This window comes from Musa acuminata, chromosome BXJ3-4 (assembly GCF_036884655.1).
Source record: "Musa acuminata AAA Group cultivar baxijiao chromosome BXJ3-4, Cavendish_Baxijiao_AAA, whole genome shotgun sequence".
NCBI lineage: Eukaryota > Viridiplantae > Streptophyta > Magnoliopsida > Zingiberales > Musaceae > Musa > Musa acuminata.
The window spans coordinates 3,844,203-3,859,299 of NC_088352.1; the positions used below are offsets into that span (position 1 = coordinate 3,844,203).

The 15,097-nt window shown below is 40.4% G+C and overlaps 1 protein-coding gene across 2 annotated transcripts; it reads right to left on the bottom strand.

Moving 5' to 3' along the window:
• Window positions 1–1,693: 1,693 nt before the first annotated feature.
• Window positions 1,694–11,961, bottom strand: LOC103980625 (uncharacterized). 2 transcript variants are annotated; one of them, XM_009397073.2, is made up of 8 exons: window positions 11,613–11,961; window positions 11,192–11,287; window positions 9,382–9,465; window positions 8,374–8,534; window positions 7,060–7,177; window positions 5,091–5,226; window positions 2,458–2,636; window positions 1,694–2,246 (listed from the first exon to the last, which is right to left on the bottom strand). In XM_009397073.2, the coding sequence occupies exons 1-8, from the start codon at window positions 11,868–11,870 to the stop codon at window positions 2,007–2,009; spliced, it is 1,272 nt and encodes a 423-aa protein (XP_009395348.2). In that variant the 5' UTR covers window positions 11,871–11,961; the 3' UTR covers window positions 1,694–2,006. The 2 variants fall into 2 exon arrangements, with proteins under 2 accessions (XP_009395348.2, XP_065001358.1); XM_065145286.1 differs by having other exon boundaries at window positions 11,586–11,961.
• Window positions 11,962–15,097: the final 3,136 nt, after the last annotated feature.

The window sequence follows — 15,097 nt, forward strand, 5'->3', positions numbered from 1 at the left end:
TATGGCATTTTTATTTCTTAAAAAGATAATATTAACCTTGAAAAATCAAATAAACAAATTTTAACGAATGGATCAGTAAAGCCAGCAAAAAAAAAAGTCACTTAATTGTCTAGAAGTAAATGAGTAAAATAGCTCATAAAAGGGCATTGTTCAATCATTTTTCAAAATAGGAGCACTGAAAAAAATATATAAAGTTAAAAGTTTTTTTTTCGAGAATTCACCCTAATAAAAATATTATTTTATTATTTTTTAAAGAGATTATCAATGGAAAAAAATATCTATCAACGTTTGAACCCAAAAAGAAAAACTTCAATTTATAGAATTTTAACGTCTAAATTACCATGATATATTAAGTTCCTAAAAAGTACTCTTTAATCGATTCATTGAACCTTCACTTTAAATAGACTAAATCTGAACAGATGCAATTTGATTCATATTCTATAAATCATTTTTCCCTGATCTCTCTCTTCCTCTCCTTATTCTCAGTATCAATCCCGGCCTCTCCCTTTTTCTTTATCTCTGTCTACTTTATCTTCCATCACATTTGTCTCTATCACCATTTTTATCATGTGTTCTATCTTCTACCATATTTGTCGTTCTACTTTATCTTCCATCACATTTGTCTGTATCACCATTTTTATCATGTGTTCTATCTTCTACCATATTTATCATTCTTTCTACTTTGCCACTATCATCAATCTCATGTGTTCTAGCTTCTACCATAATAGTCTCTTGCGTTCTAGCTTCTACCATAATAGTCTCTTGCCCTTCATTACCATATGCTATTTGTTTTCATCCTTACTTTTGTCTCTCCCATGTCGATATCGTCACTTTCACTTTTCATCGAGCTTGTTCATTTATCGATATGACGATATATATAATAGACCCGTAATGGTAAGAGCATAAAATTTGAGATACCCCAGATAATTTTAAAAAATTATTTATCATTTTATTATGTAAAATATAAAACAACGTATAAATATTATTGTAATAATTAAAATATTATATATTTCTATATATTACTCTTTATATTTATTTTTTAAATTTAAAGCATAAATAATTTTAAGAACTCAAAAAGAATATCATCATATCCAATCACACACGGAATGTGTAATTTGATAATTATGATTTTAAAATTGATGATTTTAATTTTTAAATAAAAAATAAAAATTAAACCAACAAAAGACAACTAATTTTTTAATTTATTTTTAATTAAAAATTAAAAATTAAAAAAAATTAAAAAATTAAAATTATGAAACCAACGGTTCGAACCAAAATCATCGGTTTGGGTTTCTAAATCAACGATTTTAGAACTAATGAATTCAATTTTTTAAACCTAGGAACTGAAACCAAGACGTCCAAAGTCAACCTTGTTTAGATTTGAAACCAACAAATCGTTAAGCTGGTTCGATTTTGATTTTATCCGACATAAATCCTTAAGGTAGCTTATTCCTCTCTATCATTTATTGCTCTCAGCAAAAAAAATCGACATAAAAATCAGTAAAATCTATGTGGAATACATCTCTCCCAAAAAAAAACTAAATTATATGCCAGTCTTACCGCAGTATGGGTGAAGACGGTTCCGACCTCCGCATATCGTCAGTCAAGTTTGATCCTGTAATCCCTGACATGAGAAATAGTAACCACCTTTTAAAGCAATTTACAAAGAGGCATATATCTTGCAACTACAAAATAAAGAGATCAGCTGTTTAGGATCAAATACATAATTAACGCGTGGAGTACAATCGTTTGAATGTTACTCTACACAAAACCTAGCATCATGACAAATGTAGAACGAAATCAAGGCAGTTTCATCACAAAAACTTCCGACACAAAACAATTTTCTTCTTTCGGAACACAGCCAGAGATTTATTCTCGTTTCTTGCAGATGCATGGTATCCAAATGATAAAATTACTTTTTCATGGTTTGCTTGATCATTCAGTATGTTGAAAAACAAGGTTGCCAGTTCGAGGTAGTTCAAAGAAGATTATTAGGCGACACCAACTCAAACAATTGCTGGGTCCTTGTAAATTTTGAAAATACGCTCAATCTCATCTACAACTTCGGGTGGCAAGGGCCGTGGTGCTGTACTGAATGCATCAATATCCTCTTTCAGCTGATCCATGTTGGTTGAACCAATAATTGTACTGGTCATGAAGGGGCGGTCACGCACAAACCCAAGTGCGAGTTGGACAGGGCTAAGGCCATGCTTCTTGGCAAGCTCAATGTATTTTTCAGTTGCCACCTGCAATATGAAATATGGTACAGTATTGACCAAAATGAACAATACAGTTGTGTATAGCAAATAAAAAAGATAAATAAACTGAAATAACAAGGAAAACATGGAGGCAAGGCTTAGAATCGTGGAAAAGAGACAACACTATAAATTTCTCCTGCAAAATTGTCTATTACTACAATAGTACACTAAAAAAACATTGTATTGTCGATGGGCATACCTTTGCTAATGATCTATTATATCTCTCCATATACCCGGGAAATAAATTTAGCCTGCCACTTTTAGCAGCTTCAGAGTTGGTATCTAAATACTTACCACTGAGTGTACCACCACCCAGTGGGGAGTATGCAAGAAGCCCAATGTTGCAGTTTTTTGGATGGCATACCTCCACAAGATCAACTGGAACATAATATTAGAGGCGTATTGAGAAATTGCAGCACATAATATTAGAGGTATAAGGTTTTCAATGATCTGAACTTATTGAATTGACTAAACTTTAAGATAGACACCACGAAACTAGCTACATTGGACTAAGCTGTCATTATGCCACAAAAACTTAATTGTGGTATTATAGCAGTCAATTCACTTATGGTCTTGATAAAGTATCCCAAGCAACAATTCGAGTATAAATTTACAGTGAAATAAGCAAAAAATAAAAGTTAGAGGTCGACTAGAAAAGGTCATATAACTTTGGAAATAAAAGCATGAGTAAGGTTAATATGAAGTGGTTCGTTCTAATCACCTGCTAACAATGTGGAAGCAGAGACCTTATGGTCCCACACCAAAAATACCAGTACTGGAAAGAATGATGCTCTAATTTTGATATCTTACTTCATGTGATAAAAATTTTAGAATAAGAATGGCTTAGAAGATATTAGAGACAAGGGCGGTTAACTGGTGGTAGATAATTTAATGCATGAACTGTATACAATTCAGGGAAAAAATGTTACCTAGAAAAAGATCAGTAAACCAAAGGGTTTTATCAATAAAAATACACTTTTAGTCAGAGTTCCCCAAGATTACGTGAAAAGTTTGGATCAATTGCTGCAAGATAAACAGGAAGTCCCAGGAATTGCAGTTGATATTGCATTGGTTCATCGGAGACAGCATGGTAAATGCTTTAGTGATGGTTTCGTTATCTCCTCAGTGTTCCTAGCTTTCAATTTTCCCAGTGATTCTTATCCACACCTTTACAACTTTAATCCGCTTGTTAATTTAATTCAAAAGTGCCTTCTAGTTTCCTGTTCATCTTATTTGTTTCTTTGATTATTTTTCTTGTTGCTGCTGATCTAAAAATCCATCTTTGATAACAAGGCTGCTTCAGTCAAGTTTTACGGACCTTGAAATTGATCTTTCATTATAAAATCAAGGAATCATGGATAAGTTAAATCCCCTGCCTACAGCTTCAAACCCTTGATGACAAAGTATTGATCTCCTGTGACACCTCATCTGAGTTTTTCATTTTCAGTCACATTGTAAGAAACCTCCATGAACAAGGATTCTCCAAGTCATGAATTATGCACCATCAAAATATCCTCGTCTGGCATCACTTTAAATGGAACCTTACAATATTATCGGTTTAGATAAGATCTATAGCCAAATACTACATGATATAAGCTGAGAATTAGAAGGTATATTGTTTCGCAAGTTCCTAGTGGCTCATCAGGAGAATCCCTCATCATGTTTACAAAAAACTTACTTATATACCATTGTTCCCTCCTTGACTACAGCTTCTTTTGCCACAGATGACTAGATATGTGACATAACCAATAATGACTTTACAGTCACTTGGCCACACTATGACAATCTACTAGATGAAAACCTAATTATTAAAACACGTTAACACCAACCTCATCACCAGGACCAGCTTCTCAAGTGGATAGTGTCCTATCCAATCTTATCTCTATCCCTACAACCAACTCACCTAAGTTGGCCAAGAGTGTTAAATGATTCTAGTCAATTTGTCCACTGTACAGTTTGGATAATTCATAAGAAATTTTGATCAATTGGATAGATGTTCAAGGCTGTGGCAGGAACTTAATTGAATAAATTAAGTTGGAAATTTGGAGTATATACTTGGAGTCATGGTTTCTGGTTACTGGAATCTTGAACACTTGATCTTTCCATGAAGAAAATAAAGACTGCTGGTTTTCATTGCAATCAAAAGTCAGTTTAGAAATGCTGTTGAATTGGAGATAGCTCACAGATATAGCCTGGCCAAGATGATGATTGCTTAGGTAGGAGAGTTTGCTGCACATATTTCAATTATTTATTTATTTTTTGTTTACAGAGGGTAAGTTGTGAAGGCAGATCCGGGCCCAGGACCTTCGAATGATCTGCCAAAATCTTTACCAGCTAAGCTAACTAACACCTTCAATTAGTTATGTTGTATTGCTAAAGATCTAGATTGTAGCTTCAGGGTACAATGCCTCCGAGGTTAATGTTTGTGTTTTATGGGGAAGTTTACTTAGTATTGCAGTCCTGTACACTTGGTGCTTCTACTTGTAGTAGAGAGCAGCTAGCTTAACTTTGCAGCCCATCAGACTATTAAAGGTTTTTTTAAGTGCTGAAGAAGGCTTTCGTCACTAGAAGTAACTTGCTAGGGTGACGGTGCAAAGTCCTTGTATAGTGGCTTGACCATCAGTGGTTATAATTTGAAACATTCTTTAAAATGTTGATAAGAAATTGTTTGACTCACTGTGGTAAAGGTGTCCTGAGCATTAGATAATCATGATTGCAGAATGACCATTGTACTCTATGCATTTTGGTGATTATATATAATTGAACAAAAGAAAATCTCTCTTTCATTCAGAAGAATTACTACAAGTTAAACATGCAAATAACAAGAATTACCTTCAAATCGGCACCTAGCAAGCAAACTATAGCTGTTTTGAATGCTGACAATTTTCGGAAGCCCCCCAACTTTTGCAGCGTGCACAAACTCCATTACTCCATAAGAAGTTTCATTAGAAACTCCTATATAACGCACCTGGGACATGAAGGTAAACATGAGATGCCAAAAACTAGAAAATCTTGTTATGAATTAAAAATACAGTTCAATCCACACAACACAATGTTCACAATGGCATAATTAGAAGGTTTAGCTGATTAAACCTGAACTTAGATTGCAATAAAGAAGTAAAATTTGTCAGTTTTACAGTGATGAATGCTGTAAGATACATCTTCAACACAGTAAAATGCTTCCACAAGAACTCAATCACCCAAGGCATGCTGATCCATAAACTAGAATGAGCACCAACAAATACCATATTTTAGTTATGCAAATGGGTGTTCACTAGAAAAAAAAAAAATCAAATTACCTTTAAAAGCTTGTGAAGATTCTCAACCATGAAAACTAGTATTAAGCTCATGATCTCTCATATAACTGATTAGAGAAAGGTGAAATGTTTGCCTGATTTGAAAATTGAAATGCAAGCTTGCAGACATGGATCTGGCTGTTATCATAGGATTTTATCATATTAGAAGTTCACAAAATCAATGGCTTCAACCATGTTTGATAAGTTTTCTGCATTTTGGACATTCATTGGTTGCACTCATCCTCGTATCATGTGCACACATGTTTTCTTGGGGAGGTGGGGGTGGCAGGGTGAATGTAGCTATTTTTTTACTAAGACCAGAAATGCAATTTTAGCTCACAAAACATCCCCCTAATTGATCTCATCTTAGCAAGACTTCACCATTTATTCAGTGGTCTGAATATTACGTTTGAACCTTAAGTTGTCATCATCTCAGTGTTTCAAGAACAATATATTGAGGAATGACATTGACAAAAGAATTATGATAACTGGCATTGGCAAAATTCTGAAATAGATGGTAGGACAAAGAGGAGCAAGGAAATGTTAAAAAAGTGCAGATCAATGTCAGTTACTCTCAAGGTTTGTGTTTCTGGGTATCAGACTGGTATCAGTCCATGGGTGGACCTATACGGGTCTGGTCTGTCAGCATGTACCAAGGTATGAGGAGGAGAAGAAGAGGAGAGGAGCGAGGAGGAATACTGAGTTCACCAGGCAGTGGACGTCACAAGTAGTGGGCGGATGGCGGGCACTGCAAGATATATACATACATACATACATACATACATATATATATATATATATATAGATACATTATGACAATAGAATAACCATAGAATGCTATTTTGTCGAATCCAGTATTTATTGGTCGGTTTTTACAAACTCGAGCATGAGTCGGGATGCGGACCATCTCTTTTAAGATGGTCCAGGCAGTTCATTTGTCTTTTTAGGGTTCTACAGTGACCTCTCTCTCTCTCTGTCTCTGGGCAATACTGCTTCTTAGCTGCCCATGTACAAAAATTGTGACAGGGTGAGTAATAAGATGGAGAGAATAAAAGAGGATACGGTTCAAGCAGGGACAGGTAAAAGAGGATGGGGTTCAAGCAAGGACAGGATCTAGATGAGAAGCATATGCCAACCTGCAGACGAGAAACCTTGAACTTTTTAATTGTCATGAACACATGATGGGAGCAACAAAGAGACGTTCGATAACATATCAAGCTGTGAGAAATGTGAGGTTGGAAGCACAAAAACACCTTTGCCCAAAAGCACTCATGTAAATGATACATGGGGATGTAAAAGAAGGTGAGTCAAAAGTCTCTGGTTCTTCATTTTTGGTGATGCCAATCATGATTTAGCTTCCTGCCCTAACTCTATGCTCATTAGCAATTCCATGATATACAGTAATAAATCTATATACTATACCACATACTTGACCATTCTAGTATAAAAGTAAGACCGATCGAAGAGTTTTTAGGTTGAACCTAATGTTAGTCAGGAAATATTACCTTCCCTTCATCTATAAGCTCCTGGAAGGCCTGAAGCTGTTCAATAAATGGCACACTCGCCCTCCATTTTGCAGAATCATATGTAAATTCACCAAATAATGGTACATAGCGATCTGGCCTAAAATGTGTTACAAAAATCTCAAGCGTCAAAGCTTAAAAGATAAATCAGTGAAAATATAAACAAAAGTATAATTATATATAGCATGCATAGGTATAATTATATAAAGCATAAATGAAACTAACAAGAGCATATTTAATCATATCCATCTTCAATTAATAACCATCGGCCAACTTATCTGAAGGTTCAAATACTACAAAATAAAAGAAAAAACGGAAATATATTTACAGAAACAGATCTGGTGACTTCATCTTATGAAAAGCCATTTGTAATATGGGACAATGAGTAAAAGGTCCCTTCTCTAGAAGACTTCCGAGATATATTAGATCTCCCGACAAATCATAAACAAATTCACAATCCAAATTCACTAATTTTAACCATTTTCATGATACATTTTTTTATCCTCAAAATATCGATATAAGGGGGGGCATAGGAAAAAGTTCTATAGGTTATTTGCTAAGAAAGAATTGAGAGAACGAATGTTTTGAAGAATAAAATATATTCACCTTCAAAGGATCAAATTCTTTGTTGTGTTAATTTCATCAGATAGTATAGTTTTAAATAATTAAAATATTGATGTCAATTGAAAATCATTTCTCTATTAGTAAAAAATATTCAGCAGTAAAATAATGTTAAACAAAAGAACAAGCACAAAGGTAAAAGACACTAGAAGTCAAAAAATGAAAAAAATAACAATCATGTTTTGTTGAATAAGTCCGACTTGTAAGAGGTGAGAACGAAAAATTCTCAGCAAGTGCCGATGTCTAGTGTTTGGAGCACAAATATGATGCTACACTGTGACAGACTCGTTGAAGCTGTAACTCGTAATGTCATTTGTTGAGAGGCAGCCGACCTCTCAATAATCAAGCTAATGTAAATCATATGTTCACATCACTTAAGAAGTCAGAAGTATTCTTTTATTATCATCAAAAAAATGTCAAAAGTGTTATCCAGAAGTTAAAGAAGCTTCCAAAGCTAAATTTTAACAGAACATGCATAACCTAATATAGTTTTAATTGAAAGAAATATGCAACATTAAATTAGAAGCCTATCCAGAAAAAGAATTTTATATTCAAGAAATCCAATTAGATAAACACTGAAAGTTATGGATTCCAGAAAATTGTCAAAATCACCAAATTTAGTCTGGCTGCCCAGATCAGATTAGAATGTAAATCACTGACAAAAGAAAGGCTGACCAGTGTATCTGAAGTAAATCAATGTAGTCAGTTGACAGCCGCTTAAGGCTCTTCTCCACACTCTCTCTTATGTTAGCAGAATCAACACGCAAAACTTTTGCATTTTCTCGTTGATAACTTGATCGCTCAGAGTATCCAGAAACTTTAGTAGCCAATATTACCTACAGAAAGAACAAACGTATGACTCAAAGTGCCCAATCTTTGGATTGGATGACTTTAAATACCTCAAATTATTTTCTACAAAGAAATTTGAATTTCTGGATTATTTTTCTTTTATATATATATATATATATATATATATATATATGAAATCAAATGTCACAATTAAGTCAGGAGAAAATTTGCTACAGAATTCATATAATGACAAAAACAGGAAATCAGCAACAACTTTGTAAGCAAAAAGCTGGCAACAAATGAACCATATTTAACAGGTTTAAACAGTTTAATTGGTCTAAAACTATAAGGCCCAAAGCAAACCCAGCTCTTCTCAAGAATAACTCCATCTCCAACATTCACACACCAACATCTTTCATCCATACTGATGGTTCCATCTGGTATTTATGGTCCAATGCTAGACCAAGGAATTTGGCTCAGTACCAGTTCATACCAGGTTTACGCTCACCTCGCTCTTGACGGCCACCCGCTGCTTGCACCTCCTCTTCATATCCTCCTTCTCTTTCTCCTCCCTTGTCCCCTTTTCTTGGTATTGCATATATGTACCATGTGTTGGTACACCGGCTTAGAGATGGGACCCTTACTAGTCCAGATACTCAAAATGACAAACCTTGATCAATATTATCCTCTCCATTGTTCCTTTTATCTCCTTTTTCTGCTTAATCTTTGTCTCTACTCCTCCTTATTCTCCTCTCGTATCTCTACTATCTCCCCAAACTTCTCTCGGAGGCTAAAGGGCTTATATCACCAAAACAATGAAAAGGTATATTAAGAAAATTCTTTCAATAAACCAAAATTTAAATTTTAAGAAAAAAAAGTGTATATACCAGATACCTTATCACGAGGTTTAGACTTCATCCAGCTACCTATATAAAGATCCGTCCTTCCTTGTGTCTCCTTTCTTGGTGGCACTGGATACTACACAATGGTAAAAGTAGAAAATTTAATCTTACTAATCTGCCATTAATATGATAATTAACTGAAAATGTCACACAAAATCCTAGAGTGAAATAACAAAATACAATGTGGCTTATGATCAGAGATCTTATTCAAGTACTGACCTGCTATATGCCACCCATACTGCAGTCTATTTATCAATGTGTGATGCAGAAATAAAAAATAAATAAACAAACCACATAAGATTCACAAGTTTTGGCTGACGTCAACAAAAACCTGACTGAACTCAACTGAGATCAGTTGAAACACACTAAAAAGAATATGACACTAAGGCTTCAATCTATCTCTCTCCCATGTTATTACTAAACTTCCACCTTCGACCCATGACCACCACACACCAATTCCTTCCAGGCTGAGAGAAACGGTGACAATTCCTCCACAACAACAACAAGAACACAACATATGCATATAAAAAATGTTATTATTAGGTCAATTTTATCAGTTTCCTCCCTCCCTCCCTCCTCTCCTTTTTTCCTCTTTTCCCAAACCAGTATCAATGGTACACCTGAGCACACCACTAATAAAATGGCAACACTTAATCTTATTAATCATGATGAGCTTGTTATGGTTATTTTGATAGAGACTAATTGTCTCCTGCATGACTTGAGTAAGAATTACTGGAAGATACTGATAGTTTAAATTACTAATAACCAACCACAGATGGATGGGAGTGCAATTTACATCAAGTTACTTCATAAATTGCCACTAGGTAAAAACGGACCTAGCTTAACCTTTTAAGCAACCCATCTTCCTTGCACATCAAGATATGATCATATAATTGCTCCTTCACTTATAAAATTGTAATCTACGCTAATCAAATCAAATATCAACATTAAACTTTTTACGTTCACAGCACATCAACTCAACATGTTGTTTGCAGATTAAGATTATATCATATGGCCTTCTACTCATTGGTGATTTGCTAATAACCAAATCTAACTTTAAACTTGACCTACTCAGTTCTGCAACCTATCATGGCATCAAGCTCATCATTTTAGTATAAAAAACATTACAGTAAATTTAGTATCTAAAAACAATATAAATGGAATAATGTTCACTGCCAAGATGGTGGTAAGTCATGCAAAGAGACTTGGTTCATGAGAACCAATATCAATATTTTCCCTGCTTTATTCCTAGCACTAGATCAGAGAGCAAGAAAGATATGATGGGTATGCAGTTGTTGTTAAAACAAAGGTGATGTGTGAAAAAGAAACGCAAGTAGCTAAAGTGCTTATTCTTGATTTTCATCCAGATAGGATCACTAAGGCATCAGGTTCACAAGTCAAAAGTTGGGCACTATTTTTTCCATGTTTGAATAAGAATTTATGTTTCTTCAGCTTCCTTTCTGTGATGATAAGTCAAAACTCGTTCTTCTGTTAATGAAAAAGGATCATTGCAAGCTACAGCATTAATAAAGTGTTTATCGTCACAAGTTACACATGAAAGAACCATTACCTTTATCTTTGTAAAAAGATAACATTGATCATGGCACTATAGCAGTGACACCCTTAATCAAATTCTCCAGAGGATGAAGCAGAATTTATCAAACATCATTATTCTCTTCCACAAAATTTTAGACCTCAATTCTAAAGAATAGTTACTAACAACAAAGACCTACACATAATCAATCTGCTGATAGAAATATTCACTGCAAATGTTTAAAGTGATTGCAAAGAAAATAATAGACCATCTCCGCCGTATCCAAGGCATTGATGCCATGCAAGAATGCATAACTGAGCTGATCGTGGGCCTCCTTCTCTGTATTCTGCTCCCCAAATGTCATCTAAGACAGCAACAACATGAGACAAACGATATATTAAGTAGCATATCTTTATGCCAATCTGACCATGATGTTGAAATTTTCAACAGGAAAAGAAATCTATAAAGGAGAATCAATTCGGACTTAATTAAATTCCGTTCGGTTTGGCGCTCAAAACTAAATCACATTACGGAAGAAGAATCAATTCGGACTTTCAAATGGACGTACACATATTAAGATCGACACGAAAACTCCGATCGGGGTTCAAATTGAACGGGCGAACACAAAACACTACACATTTTGGAAGGGCAAAGGGCACAACAATATAACAGCGGTAAGAGCAAAATACGGTTCCCAGCGTGATTTCGCTAATGTGAAGATCGGAATCGCCGAGCTTCCGGTACTGCAAAGGGTTCTCTCCTCCGCCACTTAGCTTCGCCCTGATGCTGAAGGGCCAAGCCCTCCTCCTCTGCCTCCTCACACCAGCACTAACATCCGTCGAAGGAAGAAAACCGCAGCACGATGCTTCGGAGAGATGGTTGGATTTCGGCGCCGATGACCGTAAGGTTGGGGTCATGGCATTGGCGGCGGAAGCCAACGTCGCCATCGTTATTCCTCAGCGGGAGAAGCAACGCCTTATCGTTCCGCCCGATTGCGAGGCTACGCACAGAACAGCAGAGAATGTTCGATGGTGTACGTGCACTAGCTTGCCACGTGCCATGTACATATTTATGGCATTCAAATTTCGCTTAAGCGGACTTGAGAGCGCCCGACGGTGGTTAGGCCCAGCCACGAGCGAAAGACCACAACGAATGGACTCCGAGGGCGTGTCGGATAGCTTGTCTTAGGGGGGAAATATATATATATATATATATATATATATATATATATATATATATATATATATATATATATATATATAACGTAATTAACCGGTAGTTAAATCTGTCGTGGGAAACAACATTGAGTCGTGGCCTCGGGGCCAACACGGCTCGGTTCGGGTCCGGACGGCGGGGATCTCCCTAGGGCGTTCCTCAAGCCGCTAAGGCGGTCGGGTGTGATGTCCGATCGGGACGGTGTAGCCGTCTCCTCCGGGTAGGAACTCCTCGCCTGCGCATCCGGAGGGGACCTTCGGCTTCGCACATGCACGCAGGTCAGGCTGAGGCGCTTGGCCTGACCCCTCCGACGATCAAGTTAGCAGATGTGGAGGGGGTTTCAGATGAAGAAGTGTTTTTGTGTGTTCGTCTCTCCCTCTCTCTTTCTGATGAACGAAAGGGTATTTATAAGGAAGCTTACTGCTTCCTGAGCTGCCCGCTTGCAGGGGGCAGGCTGGTAGCGTCTGACTTTGTGTTGGCGTGGCGTGAAGAATTGAGCTTTGGCAGGATGTTAATGCGCCTCGGTCGGCGTTCCGGTCTGCATTGACCAGATGTTGTTGCGTGAGGCGTCATCTGACGTCAGTCGAGTCTTATCATAATTACTATCCTCATCATATTCTCCCCCGGAAAGAAGCTATGCGTCGGTCGTTGTAACGGGAGTCCGAGGCATGGGTTCAGCTTTCAGGTGGGCTGGCCGCGCAGACGCAGTCTCGGGGAGCATGGAGCCGAGGAGCACAAGGCAGGCGGGCTGGCCGCGTAGGTGTGTCTCGGAGAGCATGGAGCCGAGGAACCGAGGAGCACGACGCAGGCGGGCTGGCTGCGCAGGCATGTCTCGGGTCATGGAGCCGAGGAGCATGACGCAGGCGGGCTGGCCGCGCAGGTGTGTCTCGGGGAGCATGGGGCCGAGGAGCACGACGCAGACGGGCTGGCCGCGTAGGCGTGTCTCGGGTCATGGGGCCGAGGAGCACGACGTAGGCGGGCTAGCCGCGCAGGCATGTCTTGCGTCATGGGGTCGAGGAGCACGACGCAGGCAGGCTGGCCGCGCAGGTGTGTCTCGGGTCATGGAGCCGAGGAGCACGACGCAGGCGGGCTGACCGCGCAGGTGTGTCTCGGGGAGCATGGGGCTGAGGAGCCGAGGAGCACGACGCAGGCGGGCTGGCCGCGCAGGTGTGTCTCGAGGAGCATGGAGCCGAGGAGCACGACGCAGGCGGGCTGGCCGCGCAGGTGTGTCTCGGGGCATGGAGCCGAGGAGCACAACGCAGGTAGGCTGGCCGCGCAGGTGTGGTCTCGGGCATGATGCGGCCGAGTAGCACGATACAAGCGGGCAGACCGCGCAGGTGTGGTCTCGGGCAACAGGCTGCCCTGAGTGGGGTTCGGCAGTCTACGGTCGAGGGATGTGGCAAAGGCCGAAGGACACGACTCAGGCGGGTAGGCCGTCCTGAGGTCGACTCGGCAGGCTTCGGTCGAGCCGTGTAGATTCAGAAGGATTTAGGCCGGGGCTAACCGCGGGCTAGGAGGTAGTCAGGTAGATACTGAACCTTCGCTCGGAAGAGACTAAGGCAGGGCCTAAATTTCCTTTTCATGAGGACTACATCGGATAGCCATCGCGGGTGCTTGACCCCTTCTATGGAGCCCGCTGCCGAAAGTCGTCCCTTCTCCTTACAACCGCCCAGGCTTCCGCCGCGATGTACTGATTAGCACGCTGGAGCATCTCTGGCACCGTGGTGGGGGGTCGCTCCATGAGGAACCAGAGGAATCTGGAAGGTCGCAGGCCTATTATAAATGCCTGCACCAACAGAGAAGGGTGAGTGTCCGGCAAACCCCGGCTTTGCGTGGCAAAGCGATCCACAAAATATGAGAGGGGCTCGTCCTCCCTTTGTTTGAGTCCGAGGAGTAGTGATGTGGAGGGCCTTGGCCGTGCATAGACTACGAAGTGGAGCTTGAAGTCATTGGCGAGTTGGTCGAAGGAAGCAATCGTTTCGGTCTTCAAGCCGCCATACCACGCTTGGGCCGACCCTCTCAGAGTGGTAGGAAACGCTCTGCACATCAGGGCATCAGAGGTTCTGTATAGCACCATTTGGGCGCGAAAAGCGGCTACGTGGTCCGTCGGGTCGGCGGAGCCATCGTAAGCGTCCAGAGAGGAGAGCTGGAAGTCCAGGGGGACTGTCAGATCCCGTATCTCAGGCGTGAAGGGAGACCCTTGGTGTGCGTCCTCCCCGAGCTCTCCCTTGGACATGCGAACCTCTTTCTGCACCTCGTCGAGTCGCTGGCTGACGAAGCGCAACTGGGCCCGCAGGGAGTCTGAAGAGAGTGCCTCGGGTTCCAGGCAGCCGCTCGGGTTTGCCATCACTAGATCCCCGAGTGGGGCCGGTCGGACCCGAGGCGAAGTGGGGGGCTTCGGAAGCGTCATGTGAGCCCGAACAGGCGCCTTGCGTTGTCGCAGTGGTTCGATCGCAGGCGGGTGCGCCGGATGAGAAATGACCGGGATAATGGTTTGCACCATTTCCATCAAGGCTCGGACTTGAAGAGCGAGGTCCTGAAAGGCCTCGGACGACACGAGCGCTGAGTTGGCTGGGGCGCCGTCGGGCAACGGCAAGCTCAGGTCGTTGGATATTCGCCAATATCGTTCGGAGGTCGTGGCAGGGTGTTCGTTACGATGGTCTCCGTGCGGGGGAGGTTCCCCCAAGGCTTCGGTCGGGTGTGACCTCTCAGCCGTGGGCTCATTTGAGCCGTTCGGGTGGTCACCCGACATTCCGGGCCCTCCTTCTAGCGCCAATCTGTTGTGGGAAACAACTTTGAGCCATGGCCTCGGGGCCGACGCGGCTCAGTTCGGGTCCGGACGGTGGGGATCTCCATGGGGCGTTCCTCGAGCCCGCTGAGGCGGTCGGGTGCGGTGTCCGATCAAGATGGTGTAGTCGTCTCCTCCGGGTAGGAACTCCTCGCCTGCGCGTCCGGAGGG